Source organism: Rhipicephalus sanguineus, chromosome 4 (assembly GCF_013339695.2).
Source record: "Rhipicephalus sanguineus isolate Rsan-2018 chromosome 4, BIME_Rsan_1.4, whole genome shotgun sequence".
NCBI lineage: Eukaryota > Metazoa > Arthropoda > Arachnida > Ixodida > Ixodidae > Rhipicephalus > Rhipicephalus sanguineus.
In genome coordinates this window covers 204,169,913-204,188,111 of record NC_051179.1, presented here as the reverse complement: position 1 = coordinate 204,188,111, position 18,199 = coordinate 204,169,913, and the positions used below count along the sequence as shown (strand labels likewise).

At 52.0% G+C, this 18,199-nt stretch overlaps 1 protein-coding gene across 2 annotated transcripts in view; it reads left to right on the top strand.

Annotated features, from left to right (window-relative positions):
- The window catches only part of LOC119391042 (lysosomal-associated transmembrane protein 4B), a 570,375-nt gene that overhangs the window by 319,512 nt on the left and 232,664 nt on the right, over positions 1-18,199 (top strand). For both annotated transcript variants that reach the window (XM_049415030.1, XM_037658739.2), the window contains exon 3: positions 16,496-16,581. In XM_049415030.1, coding sequence (XP_049270987.1) covers positions 16,496-16,581 — 86 coding nt within the window. The remainder of the gene's footprint in view (positions 1-16,495; positions 16,582-18,199) is intronic.

Below are 18,199 nucleotides of genomic sequence, written 5' to 3'. Positions count from 1 at the left end.
TCTTCTACCGGCACCACAGAACCTCGTGACGACGGGGTACGACAGAGGAAGGCCGTCTACTACCGGCGCCAACTGTTACCGAATAGACTGCACGCCGAAGGGGTGAGTCGGCCCCGCTATACCGTTTTGATCAGGCCGCTAAACAAAGTGCACGTGACAGACAATCCGAAACAAGCGCTCACAGACGCCATAGAGCAAAGCGCTCCGTCAGCTTTTATTGCAGAAATGACCATCCTCCGCTTTGACATAACCAGTAACTGCCTACGGGTGACACTTCGCGACGAAGGTCATTTTCGTAAACTCTCCACACTATCGCGCTTAGGCGCAACAGTGAACGATAATGTGCGAGTAATTGATGTAGATACATCGCCTCTTCAGCCACACGCAGTCGGCGGCTCTCGTGGGGTAATAAAGATAAGACCCGGCCTAACAACTGACTGCATCAAAGCGCATCTGCGCCGTGAACAGGCGACAATCACCGATGTGCGCATGCTCGGTAAAACACAGCTACTGCTTTTGACATTTGATACGGACTCCATACCGAAACGTTTGGTGTTTGAATACGAAGTCATCCGTGTTCATGAGTATCGGCCTCGCCCGGTGGCATGCTACAACTGTCATCGTTTGTGCCATGTTGCCAAATACTGCTCCTTCCCTCCAATATGCCGCGACTGCGGCAAAGCTCCGCATGAGATCGACCCAAACTGTAAGCAGTTTCCTCATTGCGTGGCTTGTGGAGCGTCCGCACACATTTCACTCAGTCCTCATTGTCCTGAACGAGATATATCTGAATCAGCCCCTACTCGCAACACTAATGATTCATCACCTACGACATCTTCCACACAGCCTACACCTCCGACGCCTCGAAAAGTAACCTGGACTCAAAAAGCCGCTTCTTCCGATCTGACTCAGCTTATCAACAGCATTCGCCAAGAAATACAGGAATTAAGGAAAGAAAATCAGACACTTCGCGATCTCATGTGGGATCAAAAGAAGGGGTGAAAACTTGAAAGCGCGAACGACGAAGACGAAACACATACAACAGGACCTGCGCTTAACTTGCAACTGGCGTTTATTGGAAACGAACATCGTGATATACCCCCGCATCAAGCTCATGCATATGCACTCGTCATCCCACAAAAGATAGCGTCGGTTTATTTTGAAAACATGATATTTGAAACAAATCTACGGTGTATCAATGTACGTCGAAAGAAAAGCCACTTCATTTTCTTTTAACAGCTAAGAGGGGCTGCTGACACACTTATCACCTGCTTTCTTTATCAAGTAAGCCTCGACGATTTCGCGTTCTGTTTTTGAACTTCTTTTTTTCAGAAAAGTGGTGTTGCAAAATAAAGGGGTACAAGCACATTGTTTGCAATGTTCTGCCAAGTGGCTACCGAATCCCTTTCTGACATCGTTATTGTGACATCGTTATTGAGCACAATAACGATGTCAGAAAGGGATTCGGTAGCCACTTGGCAGAACACTGCAAACAATGTGCTTGTACCCCTTTATTTTGCAACACCACTTTTCTGAAAAAAAGCAGTTCAAAAACAGAACGCGAAATCGTCGAGGCTTACTTGATAAAGAAAGCAGGTGATAAGTGTGTCAGCAGCCCCTCTTAGCTGTTAAAAGAAAATGAAGTGGCTTTTCTTTCGACGTACATTGATACACCGTAGATTTGTTTCAAATATCATGTTTTCAAAATAAACCGACGCTATCTTTTGTGGGATGACGAGTGCATATGCATGAGCTTGATGCGGGGGTATATCACCATGTTCGTTTCCAATAAACGCCAGTTGCAAGTTAAGCACAAGTCCTGTTGTATGTGTTTCGTCTTCGTCGTTCGCGCTTTCAAGTTTTCACTATTGATGGACCAACTCGCCCAAACCAAGGTATTGTTAAAAGAAGGGGAATCGGTCCCCAACGCCAAGCCGCAGTCGCTCTCGAAATAAACGAAAGAGCCGTTCTCCGACACGTCGTCCTAAGCGAGTCACGGACAAGGACTCCGCCTACTCACACATTATTGGGCTCCTCCGACAGGCACGCACTCAAGAATCTAATAAGCTGGAGCACGCGATTCGGTCAGAGATGGTTAACACTCTAACACAAGCCCTTGATGCCATGCAAACTCGGTTTCAAAACATGTTCGACGAACTGCAGCGCAATGTACTCGCTGATGACAATAAGCGCCGCAAATCAGGGCCATCCTCATGAGTTCTTTCGCTCAAGGGGTGCAGTGGAACTGTCGTATTTTTAATCAAACGCGCTCCACAATCCGCAGTTATGTTCAAAGGCATCGCCCCTTATTCCTCCTTCTCCAGGAGACGCGCGGGACGTGCTTGCTCCCTGGTTACCGTGCTTTCCAGACCCCAACCATCAAACACAAGTGGGAACTTCCCAAAGGCCAGGCAGCGCTTCTGGTCCGTAATGACTGCCCAGCAACCCAAATGGACCTTCCTGATCTCAGTTCCAACGCTCGCGAAATAGTAGCTGTTAAAATTTGTCCCCGAGACCAAAAACCGTTTGTGGCCGTGTCCGCATATTTTCGCCCGGGAAATATCTCAGTTGGATCATACACGTGGCTGCAAACGGTTAAGCAAGCACCTCAGAACCTCCCTCTGCTGATTGGAGGGGATTTTAATGCTCATCACTCTGCCTGGAGTGCCTCAAAGCCCAATAAACGTGGGAAATATCTTTACGACGCTATTGAACTTTCCTCAGTAGAAATTTGTAACACCCCCGACACCCCTACGAGAATAGGATTGCATAAAGCGCAGAGAGACACGACCCCAATCTTACCCTCGCCAGCCCCCAATTTGTACGGCGCTGGACAGTGTCCAGCCAGTCATGGGAGAGCGATCATCTTCCGATATTCGTGGCACTTCATCGAAAATGCCTCCGGGTCAAAACAACAACAACAATGACTAACTGGAGTACCTTTCGGAGTCATGTTACTGGATCCTTCTTGACAGTTGAGGGTCTTCCGGACATTGTTCAACAGGCCCGTTCGATGGCACGCGAAACAGTGCCATGAGAAGACCATAGTCAACTGATGGATAATCATTTAGGCAATTTATGGAGAACAGCAGACTATTTAGTGAGAAAATATCGCTCGCACGGCAAACGGCACTCTGACCTCATGAAAATCAAGCGCCAATTTAAGCTTATCAATGAATATCAGCTCCAACTTCAAAGTGAAGCCTGGCAATCCACCCGCGAGCGCCTTGGCCGTGTTCCGGGCCTCCAGAGTCTCTGGCACATTTTTCGCAGCCTCAGCAGGAAAGGAAAGGGTAATCCAGCTTTGGCCGAGCTGTTCCTCAAAGCAGATCCCTCAATAGTAGAAGACGAAATTATTACCACTTTCTTTCCTGACGCTTCACTCACTCCAAATACGCCTCCGAACGCCTGCACGGTACCGCAACCTGATCCAGATCTTGATCGTCCATTTAGCATGGGAGAAATGCTAGCAGCTATCAAACACGGCCGTCCTCGATCGGCGCCTGGCCACAACCGAATCACATGGCAAGAACTCCACAACCTCGGAGAAGAAGCCCAAGACGCACTCATGGCTGTAATCAATGACCTCTGGGCCTCAGTAAATGTACCGGAGAACCTTAAGCTGTCGCTCATTTATCCCATTCCGAAACACGGAAAAGAGAAGAACCTCTACAAGAACCTCCGGCCAATATCTCTCACGTCGACTCTCGTAAGCTCATCGAACGCATGATTCACACACGTATGTCCCATTACCTCGAGATAACTCGGCCGGGTTACCGTACAGCCCAGGCGGGTTTTCGCCCTAACCTGGGCACCCATGACTGCCTTTGGCTGCTACGGCGTGTTATTAATCGTACGTCACGAAAGATGCTACATGATTACTTGCTGGCCGTCGATATGCAGAAAGCGTTTGATAATGTTCACCATAACGCCATTCTTGAAGAACTAGCTAAGCGCTACCCAAGTCAGCGTGCGCAGATATGGATTAGAAATTTCCTTGCAGCCCGGCCCATTCGCTTAAGCGGCGCATCGCCTGGATGGAGCCTGAAGACTTATTACTTGGATAGAGGTGTGCCACAGGGATCAATTCTAGGACCAACGCTGTTTATTCTGGCCATGACCAGGGTAGCAGAAAATCTTGAGCGGGACACAACGGCTAGATTGGCCATCTACGCTGATGATATTACTATATGGACAGAAGCAGCGGATTATACTGACAAAGAATCAATGAAGACCGAGCTGCAGGCAGCCCTCCTTAGTTTAGAGTCCACTCTTAAGGAGGTAGGTCTGCAGCTAGCTCCACATAAGACAGACCTTATAAGCATAGACGGCAAGCATCACACCAACCAGAAAATGTGCATCTCGCTCCATATTGGATCGCACACTATGCAATCAAAAAACGGCCAAATAAGAGTTTTAGGTTTACCAATAGCCAGTTGCAACAGCCCACAGAAGTGGGCACGTGGGCTGCGGCAGGCATGGCCAGCCACGTTACATATGATACGTCGTCTGTCCAGCAAATACGGAGGAGCACGACGGCAAGCCTGTCGTACCCTCGCAAGAGCTGTGGCCGTCGGAAAGATTTTGTACGGCGCACCCATATACACGTTCTCTCCAACGGACATCCGAAATTTGGAACGCCTTCATCAGGCTACTCTCCGCACCATCACGGGGCTCCCTAAACACACTAAGATATCTGCACTTGAAACCGCAGGGGGCTTGCCTTCTCTGCAGGACGTCATCCGTGAAGCCCACACTAGACACCAAATCCGCATGGAAAACACGCCGCAAGGTCGTCGCCTTCTGGCTTGGGATTGTCAGCGACGTGATGATACACCCCTTCTTAATCAGTCATTACCCCCATGGGAAACTCCGGTAGTCTCTCGACGGTTCCGTCGCCCCATATCTCGTCACAATGATACTGCCCGCCAGGTTCTTGCCACGCGACAACTCAAGGAAGCGACCTTAGATACAATCGACATCTACACGGACGCTGCTCTCTCCGATGGCCAAGCTTGTATAGCATGGATTTGCGCGCAAACCACTGAGTACACTGGGGCCTACAGGTGCCATCTCCCGAACGGTACCCCTGTGCATCCTTGCCATATGGGGAGCGACTGCAAGCCTCCCCTATACTATACAGAAACCCCTTCGTGTCTTTACCGACTCGCACGCTGCTTACTCGGAAATATTTCGCCCAGCTTCGGAGGATGCTACAGGTGACGCTATTCAAAGCATCCTTCGTAGGCACGAAAAAGCCGACAGGCCGATAGAAATTATTTGGACGCCGGGGCATACGGGTGTGCCCGGGGGCAATACGGCGGCACACGCCGCTGCTGCTTCCGCAGGTGGGTCGACCAATCTTTCTCTGCCCCCACCCCTCAGGGTAAACCCTGCCACGCCCACTTCTTGTCTTGTTTTGATGTATTCGGGTTTGACCGGCAGGGACGGTTATCAACGCTCGACGCTGTCCGCGAAGCATTGTTCGAGAAGCTTCACGTCTATAGTAGATCGTTCTGTTAAGATTGCGCCCCGCACGCGAACGTTCCAGCTCTGTCTAGAGATAACGCCGCCACCAGCGATATTGCTGGAAAGTTCGATACCGCCTGTATAAAACGCCGAGGAAGACCGACGTTTGGCGCGCCCCCGACCACCGCCCACTCTGTTACCATTGCGGAGAAGCTGGCCACACTTACCGCCGCTGCCAGTACCGACAGATGGGACTGCGTGGATTCGCCATCGACGCGCCGCGTCCACAGCGAGGGGAAAGACCACGTGACATCGCCGACTACCTCGCGGGAACGCAATGGACGCCCCGACAACCTTCCCGTTCGCCTTCGCCAGGCCGCTACGTCTCTCCCCAACGCCGACCATACACTGGCCCAACTCGGGGCCGGTCACCTAGCCCGTATCCGGAAAACTAAGGGCAGCAACCGATGGAGGTGCGGTTGCTGTACGACGAAATACCGAAGATCCTCCGCCGCCGACGACAACGCCGCAACGACATCTAAAGAACACGCCGCAAGCCGAACGAAGCCCTGACGTCGAAACTTCACGGCCCGAAGAAGACCTGACGACACAACGACGAAGCGGCGGGACAAACCGACGTAGCCGTGATCCGACGCCGCGACCAAATCGAAACGGTAGGCGACGAACGAGTGACCTCGACGTTCTCATCGACGGCCACAACATCACCGCTCTCGTCGATACTGGAGCCGACTATTCCGTCATCAGTGGACCGTTCGCGACGAAGCTGAAGAAAGTCAAGACCGCCTGGGAAGGCCCCGAAATCCGCACAGCGGGAGGTCACCTAGTAACGCCGGCAGGAATCTGCACAGCGAGGGTCTCCATCAACAACCGGATTTATCCCGCAAGCTTTGTAGTCCTTCAGCATTGCTCCCGAGATGTCATCCTTGGTATGGACTTCTTAGGCCTTCATGGTGCAGTCATCGACCTCAGATCGAAGTCGATAACACTATCTACAGAAAAAGCATTACCGCGGTACACGCCGCCAGGGAAGCATGCCTTGAATGTGCTGGAAGACCAAGTCACCATTCCCCCTCGCTCCAGCGTCATCATTTCCGTCGGCTCTCAGAAAGTAGCAGACCTGGAAGGCGTCATTGAAGGCGACCAGCACCAGTTGATTAACCGCGAGATTTGCGTCGCAAGAGGAATAGCAGAGTTGCGGGGAGGCAAAGCAACAGTGATGCTCACAAATTTTAGCAACGAGTATAAGCACGTAAACAAAGGCACGACAGTCGCCTACATCGAAGAAATCGCGGCTACGTCGATGGCTTTCGCCATCGCCGATTCTTCCGAGCCAACACCGACGAACCAAGCTTCTCAACCAGTTTTCGACGTTAATCCTAGCCTTCCGAAGCATAAACAAGAACAGCTCAAAACTCTGCTCTTGAAATACAGGGACTGCTTTTCGTCATCGTCAAGAATCCGCCAGACCCCAGTCGCAAAACATCGCATCATAACAGAGGAAAATGCCAGGCCACTCCGGCAGAGCCCGTACAGAGTTTCAACGCGAGAACGCGAATCCATAAAGAAACAAGTCGACGAAATGCTACGCGACGACATCATCCAGCCGTCGAAGAGTCCATGGGCGTCACCCGTGGTGTTAGTGAAGAAGAAAGACGGAACCCTACGCTTCTGCGTCGATTATCGCCGCCTGAACAAAATCACGAAGAAGGACGTCTACCCTCTCCCACGGATAGACGACACCCTGGATCGACTCTACAACGCGAGGTACTTTTCGTCGATGGACCTCAAGACCGGCTATTGGCAAATCGAAGTCGACGAGAGAGACCGAGAGAAGACTGCCTTTATAACACCAGACGGCCTCTTCGAGTTCAAGGTTATGCCCTTTGGTCTTTGCTCGGCACCTGCGACGTTCCAGCGCGTTATGGACACCGTGCTGGCTGGACTGAAGTGGCAGACTTGCCTTGTGTACTTGGACGACGTCATTGTGTTTGCCTCAAGCTTCGACGAACACCTCCGGCGCCTTGACACTGTACTACAAGCAATCAAGACTTCTGGCCTCACCTTGAAGCCTGAAAAGTGCCGCTTTGCATACGAGGAGCTGCTGTTTTTGGGTCACGTGATCAGCAAGGGTGGTGTTCGCCCAGACCCGCGGAAAACAGCTGCCATCGCTGCCTTCCCGCCCCCCACCGACACGAAAGCCGTGCGCCGTTTTCCTCGGCTTGTGCGCCTACTACAGGCGCTTTGTCAAGGAATTTTCACGAATCGCCGAACCGCTAACTTCACCTCACGAAGACCGACGTGCCATTCAAGTGGGAAACGGCGCAAATCGAAGCATTTGAAGAACTGAAACGACGCCTTCAGATGCCTCCTATACTAGCACATTTCGACGAATACGCCGATACGGAAATCCACACCGACGCAAGCAGCGTAGGACTCGGCGCCGTTATTGTGCAGAAGACTGACGGGCAGGAAAGGGTCATCAGTTATGCTAGCCGGTCGCTATCAAAGGCAGAAACGAACTATTCCACAACAGAAAAGGAGTGCCTAGCGATCATCTGGGCTGCATCCAAGTTTCGCCCCTACCTCTACGGCAGGCCCTTCAAAGTTGTGAGCGACCACCACGCATTGTGTTGGCTAGCTAACTTGAAGGACCCTTCAGGTCGCCTCGCACGGTGGAGCCTACGACTTCAAGAATTCGACATTACCGTCGTTTACAAGTCCGGAAGGAAACACTCCGACGCTGACTGCCTGTCTCGCGCCCCCGTCGACCCACCGCCGCAAGACGACAAGGAGGACGACTCCTTCTTGGGAATCATAAGTGCCGACGACTTCGCCGAACGACAGCGAACGGATCCAGAACTCAGGGGCCTTGTGGAATACCTCGAGGGCAGGACCACCGTTGTTCCGAAGGTATTCACGCGGGGACTGCCGTCATTTTTCTTGCGCAACGGTGTTCTCCTAAAGAAGAACTTCTCACCGCTTCGAGCCGATAGCCTTCTCGTGGTACCCTCGACATTGCGGCCAGAGGTCCTCCAGGCTCTGCACGACGACTGGACACCTGGGTGTTTCTCGCACGCTAGCAAGAATACAGGAGAAGTACTACTGGCCGCGCCTTTCCGCCGACGTCACTCGTTACGTGAAGACCTGCCGGGACTGTCAGCGACGCAAGACACCGCCCACTAGGCCAGCCGGACTTCTGCATCCTATCGAGCCACCTGGACGGCCGTTCCAGCAAATCGGGATGGACTTACTGGGTCCGTTCCCGACGTCCAATACCGGAAACAAATGGATCGTCGTAGCTACAGACTACCTCACCCGCTACGCCGAGACGAGGGCCCTGCCTAGAGGCAGTGCCGCCGAGGTAGCGAAGTTCTTCGTTGAGAACATCGTCCTGCGTCATGGCGCCCCAGAAGTTCTCATCACCGACAGAGGTACGGCGTTTACTGCTGACCTAACTCAGGCAATACTGAGATACAGCCAAACAAGCCACCGCCGGACCACAGCGTACCACCCACAGACAAATGGCCTGACCGAGCGGCTAAACAAGACCATCGCCGACATGTTGGCCATGTATGTCGACGTCGAACACAAGACGTGGGATGCCATCCTTCCGTATGTGACCTTCGCATACAACACGGCCGTCCAAGAAACGACGCAGATGACTCCGTACAAGTTGGTCTACGGAAGGAGCCCGGCGACGACGCTCGACGCCATGCTACCCAACGTCACCGACGAAGAAAACCTCGATGCCGCCGCTTACTTACAACGTGCCGAAGAAGCTCGACAGCTCGCCCGCCTGCGCATCAAGACCCAGCAGCACACCGACAGCCGTCGCTACAATCTTCGACGACGCTTCGCGGAATACCAGCCCGGCGACCGTGTTTGGGTCTGGACGCCGATACGCCGACGTGGGCTTAGCGAAAAACTCCTTCGGCGATACTTCGGGCCATACAAGGTTCTTCGACGCCTCGGCGCTCTTGATTACGAGGTGATCCCGGACGGCATTACGAACTCCCAGCGACGCCGCGCACGACCTGAAGTCGTCCATGTCGTGCGCCTTAAGCCGTTTTTTGCGCGTTAGCGAACCTGGGGACTCTATTTTCTTGCTTTGTTATTGTAATTTATTTTTGTATGCACTTGTTTTTTTTTTCTCTCTTCTATGTTCTTTCACAAGCATCGGGACGATGCTTTTTCAGAGGGGGGCAATGCCACGCCCACTTCTTGTCTTGTTTTGATGTATTCGGGTTTGACCGGCAGGGACGGTTATCAACGCTCGACGCTGTCCGCGAAGCATTGTTCGAGAAGCTTCACGTCTATAGTAGATCGTTCTGTTAAGATTGCGCCCCGCACGCGAACGTTCCAGCTCTGTCTAGAGATAACGCCGCCACCAGCGATATTGCTGGAAAGTTCGATACCGCCTGTATAAAAGCCGACGCGATTGACCGCTTGTCAGTTGATCGACGGACGACGCCCTGTTCGCCGCTATATTTGTACAGCGTGTATTGCTGTAGTTCTAGTTCTCATTTTCCGGCCACAAGTTCGGCCAAATAAACAGTTTCATCCTGCAAACGCCGACTGCTGTCTTCATCGACGTCACGACCACGTGACATCTCTCAAGGTCGTCGCCTTCTGGCTTGGGATTGTCAGCGACGTGATGATACACCCCTTCTTAATCAGTCATTACCCCCATGGGAAACTCCGGTAGTCTCTCGACGGTTCCGTCGCCCCATATCTCGTCACAATGATACTGCCCGCCAGGTTCTTGCCACGCGACAACTCAAGGAAGCGACCTTAGATACAATCGACATCTACACGGACGCTGCTCTCTCCGATGGCCAAGCTTGTATAGCATGGATTTGCGCGCAAACCACTGAGTACACTGGGGCCTACAGGTGCCATCTCCCGAACGGTACCCCTGTGCATCCTTGCCATATGGGGAGCGACTGCAAGCCTCCCCTATACTATACAGAAACCCCTTCGTGTCTTTACCGACTCGCACGCTGCTTACTCGGAAATATTTCGCCCAGCTTCGGAGGATGCTACAGGTGACGCTATTCAAAGCATCCTTCGTAGGCACGAAAAAGCCGACAGGCCGATAGAAATTATTTGGACGCCGGGGTATACGGGTGTGCCCGGGGGCAATACGGCGGCACACGCCGCTGCTGCTTCCGCAGGTGGGTCGACCAATCTTTCTCTGCCCCCACCCCTCAGGGTAAACCCGTATGAACTCTTAAGTCAAATGGCTTCCTCGGTAGCTACAATACACTACGTGCGCACGTCCCTGCGTCATGCTAGTAAAAAACGCATTACGCAGGTTACCCCACCAGTCTTTTTTTCCAGCAAGTGTCCGCTTTCGCGCTCTCAACAAGTATTCATCAATAAGGCCTACGTAAATTCCGCATACACGCCGTATTCCTTAGCTAAATGGCGACAACCGGACATTGCGACAGTGACGTGCAATCACTGCGGGCTGTGCTGCCGTGCAGACTTTCACCACTTACTGTGGCAATGTTCCGCATTTGAAAAAGGGCGAATGGCCATACAGGCTTTGCAGTACACAAATTATCGGGAAGCGCTGCTTACGGACCCGGACCCGCAGTTAGTATTCGCGCAATATGGCAGTCAGAGCGGCCTGATCAGAGTGGTTTAGGGGGTCCGAAAGACCACAGTACTGACCACACACCGCTCAGTACAAGTGATGGTGACTTGAATAAGTGCAAACTCTACGACAGAGGCCATGCGCCTCCCTCTTTTAACACGAAAGTGTTTTATGCCGGGGTCCACCAAGTACACCCGTCACGGATATGACGTTGATAAAATGGACACCAACGGGTGAGAAAGAAAAAACCAAGAAAGAGATACCCCGCTGGGAATCGAACCCACGACGTTGCGGCCGCAACGGTAAGCGCCCGACGCGCTACCCGCTAAGCCATCTCGGGAGATGCTGGACACGGCGCGAACGCGCCTTACATCTTTCACACATTCTCTTTCGCGGCGGGCGGAGCGGGGCGGTGCCGCCGTCTGTGAGAGGTGAAAAGAAGTAATACTGCACGATCGACACTTACTAGCGGTTACTCCGGGGTTGCACGCGATATCTGAGGTCATGGTTAAAGCGTCTCGCTACCAAGAGGTAGAGTGGCCGCGCTGGCGTCGCCGAGGCGCCCTTTACGCACTTACGTTCTTTGCCTTTGGCTTCGTGTTAGCGTGCGTCGGCTCATCGGAGTAGTGCATCTTCTACGTGCACCAACGGGATTTCTCCGCCGCCGACTGCTTCAGTTGCGAGAGCACCAACAAAACTGCTGCAATATGCGTTGCAGAAAGGACGCGATTTCGACGGGCGAATGTCGTGCCTTGGTGGAGCGAGAGCAGCGCCTGCGAGACAGAGGCCAGCGGGACGCACGCGTTTGCGGCTCAGGCTACGAACCTCTACCTACCGTGTTGCTGAAGCGCAGTGCGTGTTATGTATGCATGAGCACAGGCGTCGGCTACCCATTACTAGAAATCGCACACCGTGCCGTTTCTCTCCTTAATTGACGACGCTTTGAAGAAGTGCATATCGGGTACCAGTGTTGATTATGAGCTTGTTGATATCATCGTTACGCGGGATTCACGATTCGCTGTGTCCAAATATATGTTCACACCGTCAGCTACCACAACAGTTTAATCATAATCATGGGCGTTAGTCGTCGCGATAGAGACATGCTGTCAACATGGGTGCATCCACGTCAAACGGTGCTATAGCTGCCAAACACGAATAGACGTTGTACAAGCTCTGATATATCATTACACAATAAGCACTACTTCTGTGAAGACACGTTTCACTTTCGTGTTATACCGATTCCTATGACGGAGGGATCAGCCATGTTTTTTTCAATAAAGGACTTTCCATCCAACTAACACGGCGGGTGGCACTATAAATTCAACTATGCGACATGACTAAACAAAGCGGCCGCACACTAAAAACAGGCTTATTGCGTTTCTTCGAGCGGGTGCGACATGGCATGCGAACGCGGAATTATGCGACTTGACTCGGCGCACTGCAGTTATCCATGCTTGTCGCCTGTCCTTCTCGTACCACTTCCCCGGAAATCTGTAGAACTTCACGGTCGGCCTTCGACCTTTCGTGTTTTTGAGGCTGTTGTGGCAATCAACAACACAGCAGTACTGCGTGCCCGCTTTCCTGGTTGGTGCGGTCGCACTCGCCATCGCGAAAACAACGCGCGCGCGCGCTCGCGCCGTAGAGAACATGCGTACGTTTGAATAAAGGGATTTTGTTATTGTGTTGGTTACTCGATCACTTCTTCAGTGGCGTCACACGCCGCCACTACACTGGCGACGAGGGGTCGGTTTCGGGGGGCGTGATTTTCGCCAGGGGCTTTGCGGCATCATGAGTATGTCAGGACTCGCCCCGCCGCCCCCGTTCCTGCCCACGCCTGGCCGTCCTGCTGTACCGTGGCCGCAATGGCTTCGCATCTTCGAGAATTTCCTGCTCGCTTCGGGGACTTCGGTCTGCACGCCGGATCGCCGCAAGGCCTTACTTCTTCACAGTCTTGGTGTAGAAGGCCAGCGCATATTTTACACCTTGCCGCTTCCATCGTCGGACAACGCTAAGCCCGGTGAGCAAACTGCTATTGATAAGATACCAGCAGCTAGCAAGGGCATTGCGGATACACGAACTGAAGCGTCGTCGTACGACATCGCAGTCGCAGCTCTGCACGCGCATTTCATTACAGCAAGCAATGTTGTGGCCGAACGGCATCGTTTCGGTAGGCGCGTTCAGCAAGCTAGTGAAACGATTAATGAGTACGTTACTGCACTTCGTGAGCTTTCTGATACGTGCTCTTTTCCTTCTGTGGAAGATTCGCTGCGTGACCAGTTCGTTGCGGGTGTATCATCTCTGAGCTTGCGTGAGCGGTTTCTTCTTGAAGCGTCCTCTCTCTCGTTTGCTCGAGCTATAGTCATGGCAAAGCAGTTTGAGCAGGTAACAAACGATCTCCACGAATTTACGCCTGCAAATGTTGAGCGCATAACTGCTCGGGGGAATACGCCAACGCATTCGCCCCATTCTGACGAGAGCTCGAAGCCTTCACGCAACCACCAGACTCGTTGCTACCGCTGTGGTGCATCCCAGCACAATGCGGCCTCATCTCGCTGTCCTGCCAAAAACAAGCGTTGCCATCACTGTGGTATCACGGGTCACTTCCGGTCTGTTTGCAACAAATGATACGTCGCGCCTGTTCGTGAGCTAGAGAGCGACAATCCATCCAACGAGGAGGTTTTGAGCATTCTGGCTGTAACGACGTCCACTCGCCTAGCGATCCACGTCACCGTGCTGCTTGGTCGTACGGATATAACTTTCCTCGTAGATTCCGGATCATCCGTCTCTATTTTAACACATGCCCTTTTTAGGCAGCATTTTGAAGGACAAGCACTTTCTGCCCCTAGAGTTAGGCTACTGGACTATTCAAAGAGGCCAATTACAGTTCTTGGTTGTTTCTTCGCAGACGTCACACATAAGGATTGCACGAAATGCCTTCTGTTCTATGTCGTGAAACAAGACACTTCACTCTTGGGTGTAGACGCCATCAAGGCGCTCGGTCTCCAGATCGATGGCTCGACGCTGCGGTGCCTCGAAACGACAACGCTGCCTACTAATGTTGGAGAGGAACAGTCCTCTGACAAGACAGAAGTGCAGCAACCCGTTCAGCTTCCAACAGAATTAGCTCAGGAGTATGGAACTATCTTTGATCCAGGGCTTGGCCTCGCGAAAGGGTTCGTTCACCATGTCAAAACGCGATCCACAGTGCAACCTGTTGCATCAAAGCTCAGGCGCCTTCCGCTCTCACTGCGACCAGTCGTCTCGGAAGAACTGCGCCGGCTGGAAGAAATGGATGTGATAGAGCGCGTGGAAGCATCTGAATGGGTGTCCCCTATTGTGGTAGTTAAAAAGAAAGAGGGAGGTATTCGTCTGTGCGTAGACCTTCGACAGGCAAACAAGGCCGTCGTAGCTGACAGTTTTCCCCTTCCTCATACAGAAGAGCTACTGCATAGTCTAGTGGGGGCAACACATTTTTCTAAGCTAGATCTCGCATCCGCTTACCACCAGGCCTTGCTTCATCCTGAGAGCCGCGATTTAACGGCATTTGTAACCCACGACGGCCTTTTTCGTTTTAAACGAGTGTGCATTGGGCTGGCTCCCGCGCCCTCTGCATTTCAAAGTATGATGTCCAAAATTCTACAGGGATGCAGCGGCGTTCTTTTCTATATTGATGATATTATTGTCTTTGGGAAGAGCAGAAAAGAGCACATTGTGAAACTTGCCGCAGTACCTAGGCGCATTAAAGAGGCAGGACTCAAATTGAACAGGAAATGTGTATTCGATACGCAGGAACTTGTGTTTTTGGGCCACAGGGTTACGGCAAACGGTATTGTCCCACTGAAGGAAAAGGTAGCTTCCATACAGGACACGCCGGCGCCTACTGTCGCAGCCGGCCTCCGATCGTTTCTGGGACTGGTCGAATACTACGCTAGGTTCATTCCAAACATTGCTGACATTGCTGAACCAATGCGTGTTCTTTTGAGAAAGGGCCAGTTATTCGAATGGTCTGGCGAGGTTGAGGCCAGTTTTAGAATGGTCAAAGATGCACTTGCGTCCAGCACCATTCTTCGAATGTTCGATGCCTCCCTTCCAGTAGTCGTTTCCACTGACGCTTCTGACTGCGGGCTTGGAGCAGTGCTACAACAGAGGGAGGGACAGGAACTACACACTGTCGCCTTCGCGTCTCGAGCTCTGTCACCAGCAGAGAGGAAGTACTCGGTAGGAGAACGGGAAGCACTTGCGTGTGTGTGGGCGTGCGAGAGGTGTCACGTGTACCTGTGGGGACGTCATTTCACGCTGATGACTGATCACCAGGCCTTAGTGACGTTGCTGACAACGCAAGGGCCAGGGAGGCGTCCCTTGCGGGTGGCACGATGGGCAGAGCGCCTGTTGCGGTACAACTACACGGTAAAGTACCGAAAAGGGTCGAAAAATCAATGAGCAGATTCACAGCGTACATGTAAAAGTAAAGTGAGCTGCAAGTCGCCATGTCTCTCATAGACCCTTTAGTATAAACGCGCCCGATCTCAGGTCGTTGATGATGTACTGGGCAGAATTCACGGAAGATTCACATATGGCGCTGACATTGGTGGAAAGCAATCGTTCGATTTAGTGCGGCGACGTACGCTAGGGGGACCGTTGTAATGAAGGGACGACGTAAACAAACAGTACAATAAAAGTTTGATGTTTAATATGTACGCGGTGTTTCTCACGTGTTTACTTGATCATATACTGGGCGAATTAATCGGAATATTTACGGTTTACGGATGGTTCCCTCCGGAGCTTCGCTCCACTCATCATCATTCACCCCGTGGATATGCTGTGGATTTTTAGGGGCGAATCTCCTCTTAGTCTAACCTTGTCACGTCTCCGTTGTCCGGCGTAACCACCTTTGCAAACTACCCACTACTTCGTTTTTGCAAACATCCCACTACGACCCATAACCGATCCTTTGCAAACTGCGCTTTACTTCGTCTTTGCAAACATCCCACTATGATCCATCACCGATCCGTTACTTCACTGACCACAAAGCCGTTATAATGAAGGGGGAACGGAAGCCACCTTTGCAAACTGCCCACTACTTCGTCTTTGCAAACATCCCACTACGACCCATCACCGATCCATCACTTCACCGACCATAAAGCCGTTATAATGAAGGGGGAACGGAGGCCACGCCTTGCTACCACTTACGATTAATAAAATTTCTTGTATAAATATATACAGTGTTTGTCACGTCTTTGATGATGTACTGGGCTATCGCTTTGATTACTGCTGGGCGAAACCACTGAAGATTTCGCGGTGTAACCATGATTGCTTCAGGAGCTTCGCTTAAGCTCTTCATCATTCACCTGTGGATATGCTGCGAATTTTTTTTATATCGACCTTTTCTTCTTCTATTTTACGCAGACAATCTGACATCTCTGAAGTTGCTGCTGCCAGACAACCTGCTTGTCGTGCTATTCAGTGGATTCTTGGTCATCGGCTTAGTAAAGGTATAATATTATTAAATGACCACATTCAAATCGCGTGGTATCGAGGAAGAAGCGGGGGTGTTTCTAGGTGCAGATCTAGCCTCAGCAGGCAATGGTCATTCTTTAAAGGACCCCTCACAGCTATATGGTTGCTTGTGACTTTTTTTAGTGTAATTTGTAGCTTTGTGTCTGATAATCTCGAAATTGAATCGTAAGTGATCTAACGCGTCGCATAAATGCTAGCGACGTTGCATGTGTCCAATTCTAGTATCGCTTCAAAACAACCCCCTTAAATAATAAGAAACGAGCGCCACACCGTGGGGGAGTGCCTAAGATTCATATGCGCTTCAACTTTGGCAATGGGGAAAGAGCAGTTTCCAAATCTGGGCCCCGCGCTGAAACGATCTGTGTTTCGGTATGAGTTAAGCATGTTAAGTATTGAGTAGGCTGTCAAGAGCATGTCTAGTCAGGAAAAACAAAAACATTCCTGGCGTAAACAGCCAAAACCACTTTGACAGCAGTCCGGCAACCGAGCAAGAGGGGCGCGGAACAATAGCCCTCGTAGGGTACCAGTCGTGGTATAGGCCTCCCAAGCTCGGCCAGGGGGCGCTGCGTCGCGTGCGTTTCTAGGGAGCCTTCATGTGCGCGCCTCCGTCTTTGAGGGTGGTGTCAGCCTTTGTCCCACCACTTGCCGCCGCCCGCCAAAACACAGAGTTGCCAGTCCAGATTTCCATAGGAACGATACGACGAGAGCGCCATGTTGGTCCCCACCGGCCACTCGTTCCTCCTCCGCTGTACTGCATCGACTGCACGTTGGCGTGTGTGCAAGCTGCCGTATGCGCTGCGTTTGACCCCAGCGCTCGAAACCTGGCTTCTGCTATAACACCATCCAGGATCTACTGCAACTTTGGAGTTGAAATGCCAGGCTGCTGCGTGCCGCGATGCACAAACCACTGCAGGCGGGGTGTAAGAATGTTCCGCTTTCCGACTAGCCCTAACCGGCTGAAACGCTGGATTGCGCAAGTGAAGCGTGATTGCTGGGAGCCCACTACTGCTTCCTGTGTTTGTGAGGTGAGTACTCGTCGTATTGCGAGTGCATTGAGTGTATTGACGCATATTTCGTGAAATGATTTGCTTTGTTGTGCGACGTAAAGCAGTCTGTGCAAGGTAAACGCGTTAACTTCTTCTTTAAGCCTGCGCAGTCAAAAGGAATGGCCGCGGCTTAGCTCGGCTAGGCCCGGTTATGCAAGCGGAAGCTTCTTTACTTGGTTATGCTTGTTTATCCTCGTAGCCGAAGCACACTTTGCCTACCGAACGATATGGCTAGTCGAACGTGCCGTACTGCGAGCACTCAGTACCGTCTTTTCGACAGTTTCCGAAGCCGTCGCCGCAGTTGACGCGAGAAACGCCAGGCCCCCTAAACAAACCACCAACAGACGCTCTCGTGTTTCTCTGCTAGCAGATGTGCGCGCTTTTTGCGTTTTCACTCTTCACCTCGGACGCTGAGAAAGGGCATTCGGAGAGGCGGACAGACGAAGCCGCCGAACGCGTTCGCTGTACACTCGTGCACAACTGCAACGGCACAACTAAATTTCACGCGGCTTGCCACTGGGTATCCGTTCTTTGCTTCAAGGCCACG